Raw genomic sequence first — 16601 nt, forward strand, 5'->3', positions numbered from 1 at the left:
CACTGTAAACAAAATAAAAAAAATGAAGATGACACAGTCACCATAGAAGAAAACACTGGAGCTGTTTTACAGTGTTTATTGAGTGCTTGAAGATGTTTATGTGCCTTTTTGTAAAAGTAATGTTACGTGCACAGATGTGCCAAATGTCAAATGAATCCTCGCCGGATATCTGCAGGTCTGTTCCCAGTCGGTCTCACTGACCGCCGTCCAAGTGGCACTCCAAACCCAGGGTCGTGACCAGGTAATGGACCAATGGGGTCATAGCGTGGCCGGGGCAGAAGACCATGGGGAATGCCAGGTCGTTGGTCATATTCTCCACCGATGATGCCAGGGGGGTAAAAAGGTATGGGGAGAGGAGATGCAGGCAGAGGGTGCAGCGGGTAAATGGGAGGGATCTGGCAGGGGTGAGGGTTGGGCTTGAAGCGACTCATCTCTTTGCGCTGCTTATATCTCTTCTTGTAAAGCTGTCAGATAAAGAGAACAGGCTAAATGAGTTTCAAATCACATCCACTTTCATCTTTAAGTGCAGTCATTCAGCATTTGATCAGAGGCGGACAGAGTACACAGCTTCATTACTTGAGTAAAAGTACAGATACCCTTTGCTAAATTTTACTCAAGTACAAGTAAAAGTACAACAGTCAGATGTCTACTTAAGTAAAAGTACTGAAGTACTTGTTTTAAAAAAAGTACTTGAGTATCAAGAGTACAAGAGTACATTTTCTAAATATTGCATTACTACTGCCACAGTGCTTACATTTATGTACAGAAACATCCTACATGGAGTTATGAAAAATGTTAATGTTAATACCTTGGAGAATGTAAAAGGAATTGAAAGTAAAATCATTTTCATCTTTTTACCATGTTGCCAGGGATGGGCAGTATTTCTAATACATGTATTTAAAATACGTATTTCAAATACAAAATACTATTGAAACACTTGAAGTAAAAACTATCTAGCCTACAAATCTAGAGCACCCTAGCGGCAGCAAATTACATTTGCTTCCAGGGCTAAAAACTATCATTAACTTGTTCAGAAAATTGAAATAGTCTGGCGAGGTGGGGCCACAGGTTGGCACATTCCCAGGATGGACCTGCTGCGTCTTCGTCCATGGTTTCGTCTCTTATCTAAATCTAACCATGGAGTTGACTTTGGCGGAAAGCTGAAGGTGATTGCTGATAGGCTGTCCCAATCAGTGGCGCCTGCACAATTCAATCACGTTTGAGAGGGAAACAACAAATTGAGGGTTTCCGAGATTTTTCTTTTTTCCTTTTTTTTTGAAGAAATAACGGGTACTCACGGTTATGGATAGAAATGTAGTGGAGTAAATAGTACAATATTTGCCATTCAAATGTACTTGAGTAAAGTCATGAGTACTCCCCAAAAATGATACTTGAGTAAAGTACAGATCCCTCAAAACTGTACTCAAGTACTGTACTCAAGTAAACATACTCCGTTACTGTCCGGCTCTGCATTTGATTAAATATCAAGTAACGTGATCAAATCAAAGTTGATTGCTTTTGCTAAGCTATGTAGTCACTGAAGGTACCAGGAGTAACACAACAGACTAAAAGAGGAGCACACTTTTTGAGGCAAACTAAGAATACAAGATTTCCCGGTTATTTTACCATTCAATTTACCGTATTTTCCGGACTATAAGTCGCACTTTTTTTCATAGTTTGGCTGGTCCTGCGACTTATAGTCAGGTGCGACTTATATATGAAAAAAATTATATAATTGAACATGTTTTTAAATGTTACTTTATATTAACTGACATGAACCCTACATGAAACATTACCGTCTACAGCCTCGAGAAAGTCCTGTGCACTTTCAGTCAGATTAGTGCTTGTGCTATGCCTGAAACACATGTGCATACTTAAATCCTCAAATGGCCGGGATTCTATTTATAGCTAGGCCTCAGATTCGGACAAATAAAAGCCAGTATAATTTTGTTTCAATTTAACTGATAAAAAAGCTCTTCTTAATAATTTATATTGTTGGTTGGTTTAATATTGTTGCCAATGAAAAGTCATCATCCCACACCATGAGTCTCCAACTTTGCTCTCAAGCTACCAGTCGCACGCAGCCCCTTTCTGAGCTAGAGGCTGAAGCAATAACCTACATTTAAACACAATTGTTGCTACCAGGCATCAGCCTACGAATTTTATAAAAAAGTAAATCATGCATAATTTAAAAAATAACTAAATGTAGGCCATCTTAGACCTCTTTGGCTATAATGGAATACGGTTTCCCTTTGCAGCACAGCACACGTTCCATGAATGAATGAAAGCGGATGCCTTATCTCGCAATAAGCGGATGGAAATCCCGACACTCTTTCCTACATTAAACTTAATAGTGAACCATTAAATACCCCACAGATTTCAGTGGTCACCCGATATTTAGCAATATAATCAAACAGTCCAAACGTAAATCAAATCTCAAATTGAATATCTTCTGCTTTTGAAACGAAAAGTAGGCCTATGTCTCACAATAAAACGCAAGAAATAAAGGCCTATAGCTGATCGCTGTTTTGCTACTAATTAGCTTTCACGTAATGAATATGCACAGAAAGTGAAAGTAGGCCTACTATGCGCTCGCGTCTGTAGCTGTCTGTTCACGCCCCGCAATCGATTATAACGTTCCTCTCGCGTTATAGGCTGTCATGCTTCCTGACGGTTCCTGATCGCTAAACGTTTGTCGATAGCGTTTGATGCAGAAGCACCTATAATTTGACTTCAGCGGTGACAAATCCTGCTGAGAGAGAGAGAGAGAGAGAGCAACGATAGAGAGAGGCAGCCCCAAAGTGGTCCCGCGCGCGTGTGTGTGTCTCTGCATGGGGTTCAATTGAAGTTAGAGTTGGTCCGTCCAGTCAATAGTCCCGCATTCAGGCCGCTCCATTATTAGATTAATGTCAGACAGCGCTGTAAAATCTGTGGGAATTTCTCGCATTATGATGGCTAGAGTTGCGGGACTTTTATTAGTATGCATAATACTTAGTAATAATTTATGCGCAATACCCGCAATCCCGCCTGAAATTTAGGCCCTGCTTTACAATAGCGTCTCGACCTTGTCAGCAGCCTTCGGCTTGCCTCTTGCCACTATTCTCTCCGTCTTCAACATTCCCTGTAGAATTCTCAATATTTTTGGCCTCAATGTGTCCAGTTACATAGTCTGTCTGTTCTTAGTCTTAGCTGTCTATTCTTGCCTGGCTTGCCTCAGCTTCGGTCACGTCCTTTTAAAACCGTCTTTTTCTCTATCGTGAGAGTTTAATCTGCTGCCAGCTTGTTACTCCACATCACCCAAAATGCTTGATTGCATTGCATTCTCCACATTTTTAGCTAAATTTTCATGTACCACATCAGCATTTTTGTTCAGTGAATCTTTTGTAAATTGCTTTACAATTACCGTCGGGCCTAGGCCTATCGACTGGCTTGCTTCAGTCACGTCTAAAACTGCATCTTTTTCTCTCTAGTGAGCATTTAATCTGCTGCCAGCTTGTGACTCCACATCGCCCAAAATGCTTGATTGCATTGTATTCTCCACATTTTAGATACATTTTGGTGTACCACATGGCATTTTCTTTCAGTGAATCTTTTACTTTGCAATTACCTTCCTGCCCTCCTCTTGGCTGCCTTCACTCCTTAGTCTTCATTAACATGAATCTTTTTGGCCTCAATAATCCAGTTACATAGTCTCTGTTTTTGGTTTTGGATTTTGTTAAATACCGACTTATAGTCCGGTGCGACTTATATATGTTTTTTTCTTGTTCATGACGCATTTTTTGACTGATGCGACTTATACTCAGGAGCGACTTATAGTCCGGAAAATACGGTACATAACCCCACGTAGATGTATTTCAAGGTCTATTGTAGTTGCTTAATGAATGTATAGAAAAAGGACAGCACTCAGTGAGTGATGTCCTTTTCCTATACTGTACATTCATTACACCACAGTAAAGATTCAGCACCCAGTTGACTTTGTTCAGAGGGTGTTGATCTAAGTTATTTTACTTGCTTACCTCCTTCCATTCTGTATCTCTTGGTTCTGTGCGCTGGCTGCTCCAAGCTATGGGAGACATTAATGTAGGGTTTATCTCTTTGGTTGCAAGATGGGATTTTTTTCTGGTCAAGCACTGAGCAATTGGGATCAAAGCACCTTAAATAGTTGTGCGTATTTCATTCACCTCCAACATTAATGTGCTCTATCAGTCATTTCCTTTCAGTTTTGATCATTTTTGAATAAAACAAATAATGACACATTACAGAGTAGGGTTTGCCACATACTCCAGAGTACAATGCATATTAGGACTGGGGGGTGGATCTATTTTTTTAGGCCATATCGCCCAGCCCTAAATGCATATCATGCATATGTTGTAATGCAGTGCATCGTGATGCATTAGGATATCACAGAAGTATCATGATAGCATCATGATGAAAGACATTCCCTCATATTTATAAGGGAAATTAATTCATCTTGCAGAATAACAATTGAAAGGCACTTTAAGTGTGATAACCATTAGTATAAAACAGCACAAGTTTGTAATTTCATTGCAGCTGCGGTCTACTCACACTGTGTAGTTTCTGCATTAATATTAATCATCTACAGAAACCAGCGGTGAATACACATATAAATAATTAATGAAATCACAATACAAAAGATCAAAGTACTAAGAAAGAATAATTAAAAAAAACATTACTGTGATCCAATGATACATAGTCATTTTAGGATAGTCTCCTTCTGTCACTTATTCAGAGTGGTTGACATGCTTTTTTATGTGGTCATCATCAAATCATAGTATACAATGATGCATTCTAAAATTCAGACATGTCATCCAATACATCTGTATGAAATAGAGACACATGTTAAATACTGTATTGGATACAGAATAACCGTATGCTGCATATAGCAAGAATCAGGAGTAATTTTGTCAGCTGACAAATAATGTTCTTCATGAGTACTCGATTGGCATTGGAACCGTACCTCTGAAATCCCTGTGAAAGAGGTGCCTCCAGAGAGAGGGGTCTTCTGTGGTGACGCGGAGGTCTCTGGTCACGGCCGAGAGGGCGACCACAGAGGGCACGTCCAGCAGGCGCAGGATCCTCAGAAGCATCTCTGGAGGCAGGACTGGCAGACCGAATAGCACAGGGAGGCCCATCGCTGCGGGAGGAAGCATGGGCTAAAACTGTCAGTCACTGGGTATTCATCACAATGATTAAAGCACCATGTATGTGTACTCATTTTTTACTTTTGTCATTTCATTTTTCATGACTAAAATTACTAAAAAAGGACTAAAAAAGACTAAATGCTCTACTTACACTTTTTTTTTTTTTAATTGTTTATATTTACTACATTTGAATGCTAAATAGTCACAGTTTGCGGAACTTTTCCACAGAGTGCAGTAACACTCAAAATGATACATTTCACACCCTGAACGCCAACACCTCAGAAGTGTGGGTAAGCAAAGCAACCACCAACAGCCATTACAAGAAGATCTTGAGACAAGATACCAGTGAGAAACAAGTTTGTATTTTGTGCAATACATATTAAGGTCTATTGTGAATATTATAGAATTAGGAAAGAAAAAAACATTTTAACAGTAGCAATAGAACATCTAACACGTGGTATGTAAAACAGATTGATTCCATGTTTGTTGTGCAATGAGGTTTTTAAGGATTTTGTGCCTCTCAGTGGCTATCTGCAAGTACTAGCATCAACCAGAACATCTCAGTACCTTGCCGAGCAGCTGCCATCAAAGGGTAGACAAGTTGGTCTTTAAAAATACGTGAGAGCTTCCTCAAGTCTTTGTAGACAGCTGCAGCATTTTCACCTGATATCAAAATATATACATATAAGTATATACATATAAAAAGGCAAAAATCACACAGTAAATTGTGCATAACATGATTTAAGAAAGATTGCAGGATATGCTAAAGATAAGATAAGGTACAGTACAGCTCAATCTCTCTTCAGCACAAACCTGCCCAGTGTTCGGTCACAAAGGACGATGCTTTCAGCTCCAGCTTCCTTGCATTGTCCACTGTGCCATTCATCTTCAAAGTGGCTGCAAATTGAATAATTAAATAAGCACCATCAAGCTGCTGCAGGACATCCAAAACCATCTGTGCTTTATATAACAACCAGAAGAACGACAATTATTTTTAGCAAAACCATATGCTTATGTGACACACTGTCCCTCTTCAAAATAAATGATTGCCTGGGACAGATTTAGAATGCAGTAGTTGTGAGGAACATTAGGAGAGTAGCTGATCTTTCTTCCTTGATCTTGTTTTGTTATAACAGGAACTAAAATAATGTTTTAAGAGGCACTATAATGGAGTTTGTGTAGATTTAGAAAGCTAATTTACAAAACTGACATCAGGCCTGCCTTGCAAACCTCAACAACTGCACAGCTGCCACTAGTGAAAGCTACCTAGCTTGTTAATTGATGTATTCCTGTGTTGTATTTGGCAATGTCCTGCTGTAAAAAGCGGTTACATTTCTGCTGGATTTCCGACTTGAAACATCAAACTACATAGCGTGACAACACATGACAGCGTGCCTGTCCTTCTCACTAGCCAACCAGGTGTTCATTACACATGACCATGCACCGTCAAAATGAATCTGTATATCACAGCAAGTACTAGCTACCTGCAAAACTACTGTTTTCAGTCTTGGGGACTGAGTGGGCAGTCCAATGATTTGTGAACTCACCATTGATGACCAGCACGGAGCCCATAGGGACACACACAACCACGGCCAGACTGTTTTCACAGAGAGGGTGTGTGTAGTGCAGCCTATACATGCCCCCTGGAACTCGCCACCCTGTGGGCATTTCACCAGCTCTGCCTTCTGTCCCCTACACAAAAGCACATCACCATTACGTTTCAAACCTCATGATTTCTCATTATCAAAAAGGCAAAACCTAAGTTGAGGTTAAGGTAGAAAAGTTAAACTTAAACTTAAAGTTGAGAGATATTTAGCAAACACTTTTATCCAAATCAACACGGACTAGCAACAGTAGGAACCAGGGACTGAAAACAGTGTTCCAAGGACTGTCTTCCAAATGGTAACCGGTTAGAACATTATAGTAGAACGGTTAATAACGTTACTTTAAAAATGACATTGCCTTTACAAATTGATCTATGGCCGGTGGCACAATACTATAGCCTTTTTACCCAACAGCCTTTAAGCTTAAATCAAAGCACATTTATCAATGCCAACTGTTAAAAACTCTGTGCCTGAATTCAGGCGTGGGGATGTGGAAAAGGCAGCCTGTGTTGGATTGGATTTGAAAATCCTTTTTATCAACTCATAGTAGGTCTAGCCTACTATTCAGGGGAGACACTGATTCATAAAATAAAATCCATTCTATAAGGGGTCTAGGGTAGCCTGACGAGCCAGACCCACATTAAAATGTAGGGTCTGGACACTCACCGTTCGCAGTGCTCAGTCCGAGGGGCGGGATAATCAGTTGTCTTTCAAATTCCCTTTGCACGCAATAGGACAGCGGCAGCGCTATGAGTCCCATGCGTTTCCCACCAGCGGAGCTAGTTGGCTAGTTCAAACGTTTTCCAACTTAATAAAAGCTTAACTCGTGTCACACTGTTCGCCAGCAGCAACATCCATCTTATTTGTTTTCAAGTAGCAGGGAATTCAAGCCAAACCGTTGCAACTCTGCCATCAATCATTATGTTAAGCCCACCTAACGACTCTATACACGATTTCATTGGCCTGATTAAGTTTCAATTTCTGGAGCTCACAAGCCAACGGAGAGTTGCTAGACTAGCCCTGGCAGCAAATGTAATTCGCTGCCGCTAGGGGCGCGTCTAGATTTCTAGGCTAGGTCTAGGGAACACTGTGTGACTTTCCAAGCCTATTGACTGAAGAATAATATTCAAAGAAAGGTTAATCGGAACGATTAATACCGTTATTAACTGGTTATCTAAAATTGAAAATAGCGTTTTCAATCTGGAACAAGTGAAATTGGTTTTGTTCCCGTTTTCGGTTACGTTCATCCAAAAATGTTGTTCGTTTTGGTTCTCATTCTCGTTAACCTAATCCCTGGTGGGAACTGAGCCCGGGTCGACTGAGGTGGAACAATGGATTTTTGCTCAATCTATCCAGAACTAGCCCTGAATGCTACCTACATGATTTTTCTTTCTATGTACGAAATTAAATTCAAGTGAATCTTGACTGTCACTTATCTTAATATAATAAACAGATACTACAGGGCGTAAAATGATACCATCCTCTGTATAGAAAATAGTTGGGAGTGCTACTCTGAAGCTACAGACCTCACCTGTGAAAGGAAGCCTGTCTCCAGCATGATGAGGTGCAGAGCCACCATGAGGCAGTCGTTGGAACTGCTGCTCTGGGCGCTGTGGTGCAGCAGCTCCAGAGAGTGGGGGACCTTCCCGTCCTCAGCCTCACTGCACAGCATGGGATCTGGGATGAAGGGACCCGAGAGAGCGTCTTCGTCCATCTCGAGGTCTGCCTCAGTGTCTGGGTTGGACGAGCTGTTCTGGCTAGTGCTGGGGCCTGGCTGCAAGACACATAACACTTAAATAGAAACTGTGGTTTTGAAATATTTCCTACCATTTTATACCTTGTATGTGTCTATAGTCTGTGCTAACAACAGAGTTAAAGTAAGATTCTATCCTACATTGAGTGCATGTCGTGCATGTTGTGTGTGATGTCTGTATGCTACTGAGACCCTTGAATTTCCCCTTTGGGATCAATAAAGTATCTAAGTATCTATCTATCTATCTATCTATCTATCTATCTGACTAGGGTTAATACAGGACTTCTACTAACAAGTAACTAGATTGGCCATTTGACAGTCATCTCTGAAACAAAAAAAAAACAAAAATGAAACAAAAAACATGTACCGTTTTTGGTTACTAACAAATGCTAAACATTCAGTTTGCATTACATCTGAAAAAAATCTGTCCTATCTGTCTTATTAATGTGCCTTTTACATATTATTTGCACTGGTAAAGCTTGGGTCAAATTTTCGGAGCCTGGAGCTACTTCACCATAATGAGAGCTTTGTGCCATTCTGACTTTTTTCTCAGAGAGACCTCGGAAGAGGGGACTGTGGCATGACTCAGCAGTTTTCCCCAAGAATGTTAACCGTGTAATACCCTACATGCCAAGTCCAGACAGTCAATGAGGAATTAAATGTACATGCCTCAAAACTCTTTCATCCAATGAATTGACAAAAACTTCTGACAGCAGCATTTATGTTTTCAATTCAGTTTGGAATAAAGTAGGGCAGAAAACTTTCACACAACTTTAGTAATATGATCACTCCTTTAAAACAGCTCAATGACATAACTGGGACAGGCATTCTAAAGGACAACATTTCACATTGTATACTGTACAGTAACTAACCAAACCATCACAGACAGTTATTCAAGAAATAGTCTTGTGCGGTGTACTGTACATACAGTTACAATTACAAACATCATATACTATCCTAGATTTTAAATATAATAAGAGAGCATAACATAATTGATTAGTATTCCATTAGACAAAATGTTGCAATACATGTGTCAGCTAAAAATCAAACTAAAACCTAGTCTGTCCTCTATTTCCTTACCTCTGCAGAGTGTTGTGGGGCTGTAGATGTGGAAGGTTCCTGCATTTTATGGGGCATCTTGCTGCTGGAGGTGGGCACCTGTGATGTGGATGAGGATGATTCTGCTGGTGCTGCTGCTGGTGCTGGGCACGTCTGGGGTAGAATGACACAAATGAGGTCGCCAGAAACGATCCCGCAGGAGGCTAGCGTCTGCCCCGTGTCAGTTAGGGGTTCCTTTCCATTTAAGGACAGGCCGAAATCTGTATCCGAACTGCACACAACAAGAACATAAGGGAGATGTTGTTTTAATGATAAATGCCCATTGGCAAATGCTCAGTCTTCAACCTATAAAGGAGGCCGTTTGAAAATGTTTGCTTGAACAATGAAAGTAAACTAATAAATATTGATGTAAAAATGTACGCAAACAGTTATCCTGCCCCCTTTCTATAAGTGGCTCTACCACCAACATTAGCCTGGAAATATGCAATATTGTATTAATTTCTGCCATAGTATATTATTAACATTATGATGTCATAGAGTTTGTTTGAGTATTACCCATCATGCCTGATTGACATTATATGCATTTACAAGCATTACTGTTGCTAGAGCACATACCTGAATCCACAAGCTGGCAGAAAAATTTCCTTGATTTGGATTGTCAGATCAGTCAGAGTGGCCTGCTCTCCTTCCAGCTCCATAGGACTGGTCCGTTTACCAACTCTAACGCGCAACTTCATGTTTTCAGCGTGGGTAGGCCTACAAGACAGAGCCAAAAATACAAGTTCAGACGTATGAGGAAATTCGACTCGTATCCAGAATCATGTCTATCTGATTACACCAATTAAATGTGCATCAAAGGTTTTCTTGTTCATTTTCAACTTGGCTGTAACAGATCAGATCTAGAACTGGCCACGACCACCACGCACTATACTAAATTACCAGCTGACTCATCCTGATCACGAGTGATTATTAGTAGGCTACATAAACAAGTGCTACTGGGATGCAGCCAAGTCAGAAAGAAAGTGTTTCGTTTTCGTTTAGAGGAAATTGACAGAGAATGCAACAGTGGCGTAGAATATTTAAGATATCCATTACTCATAAAATGGATTGACTAGTAAGCATAAAGTTACGTCGCTAATCTCTCAAAATCACATTGACGTTTGCATCTGACAGCCAAATTAATAGCCGATGGAGCGTGCAATAAATACATTGAAATACACTGTTTCTTCTTAGTATTACAATGTGTAAATGCAACCAAACCAGAACTAGCATGTATTGTTGTAGCTGTGTTGACAGTGGTTGGGATGCAAGGCACTGCTAGCTAGCTAGCGTTAAATTAACGTTACAACAACTTCTGATAATCAGCCTTAAGAACTGTCGCTCTACAACTTACTGAATAAACCCCATAGCATGGGTGAATTAATTTTACTACTGGTGTAAAAGTATGAGTCTCTCTACATTAATGGGACTAGTAAGGTTAGTTAGCTAGCAATAACTTTGATAACGTTAGCTAACACTGCACTACAACAACTACTGTATGCAAATCATGCTGGATTAAAAAAAGCTTTAGGACGAATATCTAACACGATACTTTAAAATCATAGAACGTCCCTAAGGTGGAAACAACAGAATTCTTTTCAATGACGAGAATTAAAGGGAAAAAAACTATACCTATTTAAAGTGGACTTCTCTACTGACAGCCAGCTAGACTCACGCTAGACTTCAGGGATGCACAATTTTGACCATTATAAGCCGCCGTAGTTGTCGGTATTTTCGTCTACGTAGACTGCTGCTGTCATACATACGGCAGTATTTCTGAACTTGGAATATTAACTAATTTACATTTACAGAGAATCTCAAAATGAGTCGAACATACAATGACGAACTACAGTATCTGGATAAAATACATACAAATTGTTGGAGGATCAAGAAAGGATTCGTTCCCAACATGCAGGTGATGCAGCTGAAGAAACGTGATGGCACCATTCACTTTAGCTAATGTTAGCTAACGTTGATATCTGCCATATCTGTTCGCTGACGTTAACATACAAGCTAGCTAACTTACTGTAGTTGACTAAAGTAAGGGGTCTAGGTTACTAGTATAATTTACTTAATTCATTAGTTCAACACTGTGAAAGATAGTTAGCTAGCTAAAGTTCGATGTTGTAGTAGCCGCAGTTAGATAATGCAACGGGCTAGTTAACATTGCCATGTCAGTCACTAACATTGTCAGTCAGTCTACTAGTTGTGTTCAGATTTTTTGTAACATGTATTTCCACCTGATGTGTAGGTCGAAGGAGTTTTCTACGTCAATGACCCACTTGAAAAATTGATGTTTGAAGAGCTGAGAAATGCATGCCGAGGTGGAGGTAAGAAAGGCTACTTTAGGTTGTATTCTTAACTGTATTAGAAAAGTAGATTCACTGCATTTATTGTCATCCTTGACAAAATATCCAATTATTCATATCATCAGGTGTTGGAGGTTTCCTTCCAGCCATGAAACAAATCGGTAATGTGGCAGCCCTCCCTGGAATAGTGCATGTAAGTCATTGACAGTAACACCACACACCAACTTGTAAGTGCTGAAAATGCAACAGTCAGTATTAAGAAACAACATTCATATCCACAGAAGTCCATTGGTCTCCCAGATGTCCACTCAGGTTATGGCTTTGCCATTGGCAACATGGCAGCCTTTGACATGAGTGATCCCAATGCAGTGGTCTCCCCAGGCAAGTATCAGGCCTGTTTCTCCTACACATTCCTGCGAAGTTTGAAATCAGAATGTGATCACATCATCTGAAGCTTTCATTTTCCATCGTCTCATGCCACTGTCTTTTTAAACCATAAACACAGGTGGGGTGGGCTTTGACATCAACTGTGGTGTGCGCCTGCTGCGGACCAACCTAGACGAGGGAGATGTGCAGCCGGTGAAGGAGCAGCTGGCACAGGCCATGTTTGACCACATCCCCGTCGGTGTGGGTTCCAAGGGAGTCATCCCGATGACTGCAAAGTAATAATGACCGTTCAATAAGAATGCTTCTTATTATTAGAGATGTCAAGACACTTATGGATACATACTAACAGGGCTGTAATTCTGAATTTTGCTTCAAATTCTAAAAAGTTTGGAAAAATAAAACAAGTCAGCTCAGGTTCTCTTACAGAACATTCTTGACAGCAGCTCAAGGAAAAAAATAGATCAAAACTATTTCACCTTTGTGAGTTATTGTGTCCTTGTTCTCATGCAGTGCCTCTGTAATGCGTAAGTGTATTTGACGCAGGGATTTGGAGGAGGCGCTGGAGATGGGAGTGGACTGGTCCCTGAGGGAGGGCTACGCCTGGGCAGAGGATAAAGAGCACTGTGAGGAGTACGGCAGGATGCTGCAGGCTGACCCAAACAAGGTGTCCTCCAAGGCCAAGAAGAGAGGCCTACCTCAGGTACCTCCCTGAGCACAACAGTCCAACAAGACACAGCTGACCACAAGCAGACATGTTGGTCCCGACGACTGAAAGATGACAATTTTGATAACAATCAGTAAGACTGGCCCAAGTAGAGACAAATAAGATGATGGACAGAGACTGTGTTTACATGCACTTCAGTATCCCGGTTATGAGGTTTATCCTGTTTTGATCATATTCGGTATATGGTGTTTATATGAACACAGAGGAACCCAGTTATTAATATCCCTGTATACATGGCGAATGCTAGTATCCCAGTTACCCAATAAAGTTCTATTAGCACACCTTATCCCAGTTTCTAATACAATTGCACATTTGCCTGAGAAACTGAGTGTAAGGTGTATACATGGAACAGTATCCTGGTTTCTTTCAGAGTACTCTACCTAGCATAACGGGGTTACTCAAAACCGGGATAAGGGCTTGTCCGGGATTCTGAAATTGGGATATGATGTTTCAACACTTCAAAATCATAACTGGAATACTGAAGTGCATGTAAACACAGTCAATGTGTGCTGGTGCTGGTAGTTGACATACCATATGAGAAGTAATTTTTTAACCAAAGGAGAGAAGCTGTAGCTGTGGCTACAAAATAATCCACAATACACTCCTTTGGGCCCCTAAAGATGTCAGCAGTGGCTTCAGCTCCATACACATAGAACATACAGTATTTAATTGATATCTGGTGAAGGCGTCATTAACGTTGTCTGTTTCAGCTGGGGACTTTGGGAGCTGGCAACCACTATGCTGAGATCCAGGTTGTGGATGAAATCTACAATGACTATGCTGCCAAAAAAATGGGTATTGACCACAAGGGCCAAGTCTGTGTGATGATTCACAGTGGCAGCAGAGGACTTGGTCACCAAGTGGCTACAGGTGGGCACATCCTTCTAATCTCAAATAATTACTAAAGACAATGTAATATACCTGAATGTTATGTTTATCGGTCAGTCAAAAACAAATGAAAGACCCTGTAAAACCAAAATCGGATATTTGTTTGGAAACCACCATTCCTGAAAAGGTAGTGAACTGTGTGGGACCGAATTGTGGAGTTTAGACTATTAAACAGAACATCAGTGTTTAATGACACTTCTCCTGTTATGTGACAAATATATTATATGTATAAAATAGGATTTACTTGTCTGGTCTAGTTACAAATACAGATTATTGCATTAGTTTACTATAGTGTTAGTAGATCTGTTAGTAGACATTTGGTAGATAGACGTTTGGTAATAGAATGGACCAGTAACACCATCATTATTTCATATTCTTTTTGATATTCATTGTCCGTATTGCACATATATTTTCCTATGTAAGATGCCCTGGTGGCCATGGAGAAGGCGATGAAGAGGGATAAAATCATTGTAAATGACCGTCAGCTGGCCTGCGCCCGCATTGGTTCACCAGAGGGCCAGGACTATCTGAAGGGCATGGCTGCAGCTGGCAACTACGCTTGGGTCAACCGGTCCTCCATGACTTTCCTTACCAGACAGGTAGGGTGGAAGTAGGCAACTTGCCAAAAAAGAATGAAAGAATTCTTATTAAGAGAATAAAACATTCCTCCTGACAAGCCCTAACTCTCTATTTAGTTCTGCTATTAGTGTATAGACTTATTGTTTAAATACTGATGGCTGGCCTAGCTCGGAGAAGAAATGTAATTTATGAAGACTCACTCAATTCAATTTTCCTGTCCCTTTTCTTCTACACAGGCCTTCTCAAAAGTCTTCACGACCACACCAGATGATCTGGACATGCACGTGATCTATGACGTGTCCCACAACATTGCCAAGGTGGAGGAGCACATGGTGGACGGCAAGCAGAAAACTCTGCTGATCCATCGGAAGGGTTCCACCCGTGCCTTCCCTCCACACCACCCACTCATTGCTGTTGACTACCAGGTACTTCGCCAGGTTTTGTGCAAATTGTTTCAAATAATAAGCCAAAGTCCCCACACCCTATATTATTAAAGGATTATACACACACAGACCGACGTCTGTGGTGCTTAGCCGTCTAATTTTACAGCGTTCTGATGTTCCAGTAATGGGGCTCCAGCGTTCTGATGTTCCAGTAATGGGGCTCCAGCGATGTTGTTTTCAAACGGAATTGTTGTGACATTTTTAACCATTGTTTTTCTTACCCAACCAGTTGACTGGGCAGCCTGTCCTGATTGGTGGCACCATGGGAACCTGCAGCTATGTCCTGACCGGCACAGAGCAAGGCATGACCGAGACGTTTGGGACCACATGCCATGGAGCGGTGAGGCTTCACAAAAACACACACCTTTTGAATTATTACCATGTGTTTTTCACAAAAATGATCTACAGTTTGTTAATTATGTTGTTTTTTTTTACGCATATCACCCAATAGTACATTATACTGACTGGTTTAGGAAAAGTTTTGTTGTAAACATTGCATTAAGTTGAAGTTTCCAACCGGTTTTGTCCTGTAGGGTCGTGCTCTATCCCGTGCCAAATCCCGCAGGAATCTGGACTTCCAGGATGTTCTGGATAAGTTGGCAGACAAAGGCATCGCCATTCGAGTGGCCTCACCTAAACTAGTAATGGAAGAGGTAAAGTACAGAGGAACAAAGGGCATGATGGCTATAGTGATGGTAGTACAAGCATGGATTCATTATAAATGGTAGTACGAGGAAGAGGGGGCTGCATTTCTACCTGCGCGTTTCAGAAAATGTTGCACTGATGGCCTTACATTTGATCCCACAGCTAATCAGAACTTGCCCCTAGATTTGGAGAATGCCCTAGATTTGGAGAAATTTTAATTCTCATAAGACCGTGGATGGAAATGCATGCAAATCCACATATTTTTTCCTGAATGTGCATAGAATTTGCGAATTAGCCATATTATTTGTTATTAAAGGTACAGGTACTTAATTGTGTGTTAATTGTGTGAGTGTTTCAGAAACAGTAATCATGTCAGAAATTAACTTAAATATTACTAAATATTACTCTGTCTTGTGTCAGGCTCCTGAATCCTATAAGAATGTAACGGATGTCGTCAACACGTGTCATGAGGCTGGTATCAGCAAGAAGGCCATCAAACTCCGTCCCATTGCCGTCATCAAGGGTTAAAGGCTGAGGTCATCCTTAAGAACAATATTGCAAGCGGGTCCCAAGAATGGCACAGGAAAGTCAACAGGAAGTGAAATCATAGCTGAATTCCTGAGATGATGTGTTGCAGATGCGTTGTCAAACAGGATGGTAAACAAATGACAGAGTCTGTTGTCCATCCAAGAACAGCTTCTTCCTGCAGAAAGGGCTTCCATCTGTTAAAGGTGTGGTTCTATTCTAGGGCAAGCAAGAGCACAGCTCAATAGATTTTTTTTTTTTTTTACTTCTCAGTTTTCCCACCATTAAAGGGTAGGTCGCTTCAAGCTTCCTGTTTTTGTTGTGTGACAACTGCAAATCTGAGTTGATTGAGCAGGCAAAAGGAAAATCTAAAAAAAATAATAAAAACACTAAATTCAATCATGAATTGTCATTATTTTGACAGTAAATTTTTTTGTACAAACTTTGGCAAATATCAAAGCAGACAACATTCAGTGCAAGATCT

The 16601-nt window shown here is 40.7% G+C and overlaps 2 protein-coding genes across 3 annotated transcripts; one reads left to right on the forward strand and one right to left on the reverse strand.

Annotated features, from left to right (window-relative positions):
* Positions 1-61: 61 nt before the first annotated feature.
* Positions 62-11568, reverse strand: fbxo7 (F-box protein 7). 2 transcript variants are annotated; one of them, XM_048268472.1, is made up of 10 exons: positions 11490-11568; positions 10194-10334; positions 9600-9849; positions 8298-8540; positions 6710-6854; positions 5976-6059; positions 5730-5825; positions 4979-5155; positions 4017-4063; positions 62-464 (listed from the first exon to the last, which is right to left on the reverse strand). In XM_048268472.1, the coding sequence occupies exons 2-10, from the start codon at positions 10313-10315 to the stop codon at positions 147-149; spliced, it is 1482 nt and encodes a 493-aa protein (XP_048124429.1). In that variant the 5' UTR covers positions 10316-10334; positions 11490-11568; the 3' UTR covers positions 62-146. The 2 variants fall into 2 exon arrangements, with proteins under 2 accessions (XP_048124429.1, XP_048124428.1); XM_048268471.1 differs by lacking the exon at positions 11490-11568 and adding an exon at positions 11250-11321.
* Positions 11345-16516, forward strand: rtcb (RNA 2',3'-cyclic phosphate and 5'-OH ligase). Its single transcript, XM_048268470.1, has 12 exons — positions 11345-11532; positions 11869-11947; positions 12052-12119; positions 12208-12307; positions 12432-12588; positions 12857-13013; positions 13748-13907; positions 14349-14524; positions 14741-14929; positions 15177-15287; positions 15481-15600; positions 16013-16516. The coding sequence occupies exons 1-12, from the start codon at positions 11440-11442 to the stop codon at positions 16118-16120; spliced, it is 1518 nt and encodes a 505-aa protein (XP_048124427.1). The 5' UTR covers positions 11345-11439; the 3' UTR covers positions 16121-16516.
* The last annotated feature ends 85 nt before the right edge of the window (positions 16517-16601 follow it).

The sequence above is a fragment of the Alosa alosa genome, chromosome 17 (assembly GCF_017589495.1).
Source record: "Alosa alosa isolate M-15738 ecotype Scorff River chromosome 17, AALO_Geno_1.1, whole genome shotgun sequence".
In the NCBI taxonomy this organism is placed as follows: Eukaryota; Metazoa; Chordata; class Actinopteri; order Clupeiformes; family Clupeidae; genus Alosa; species Alosa alosa.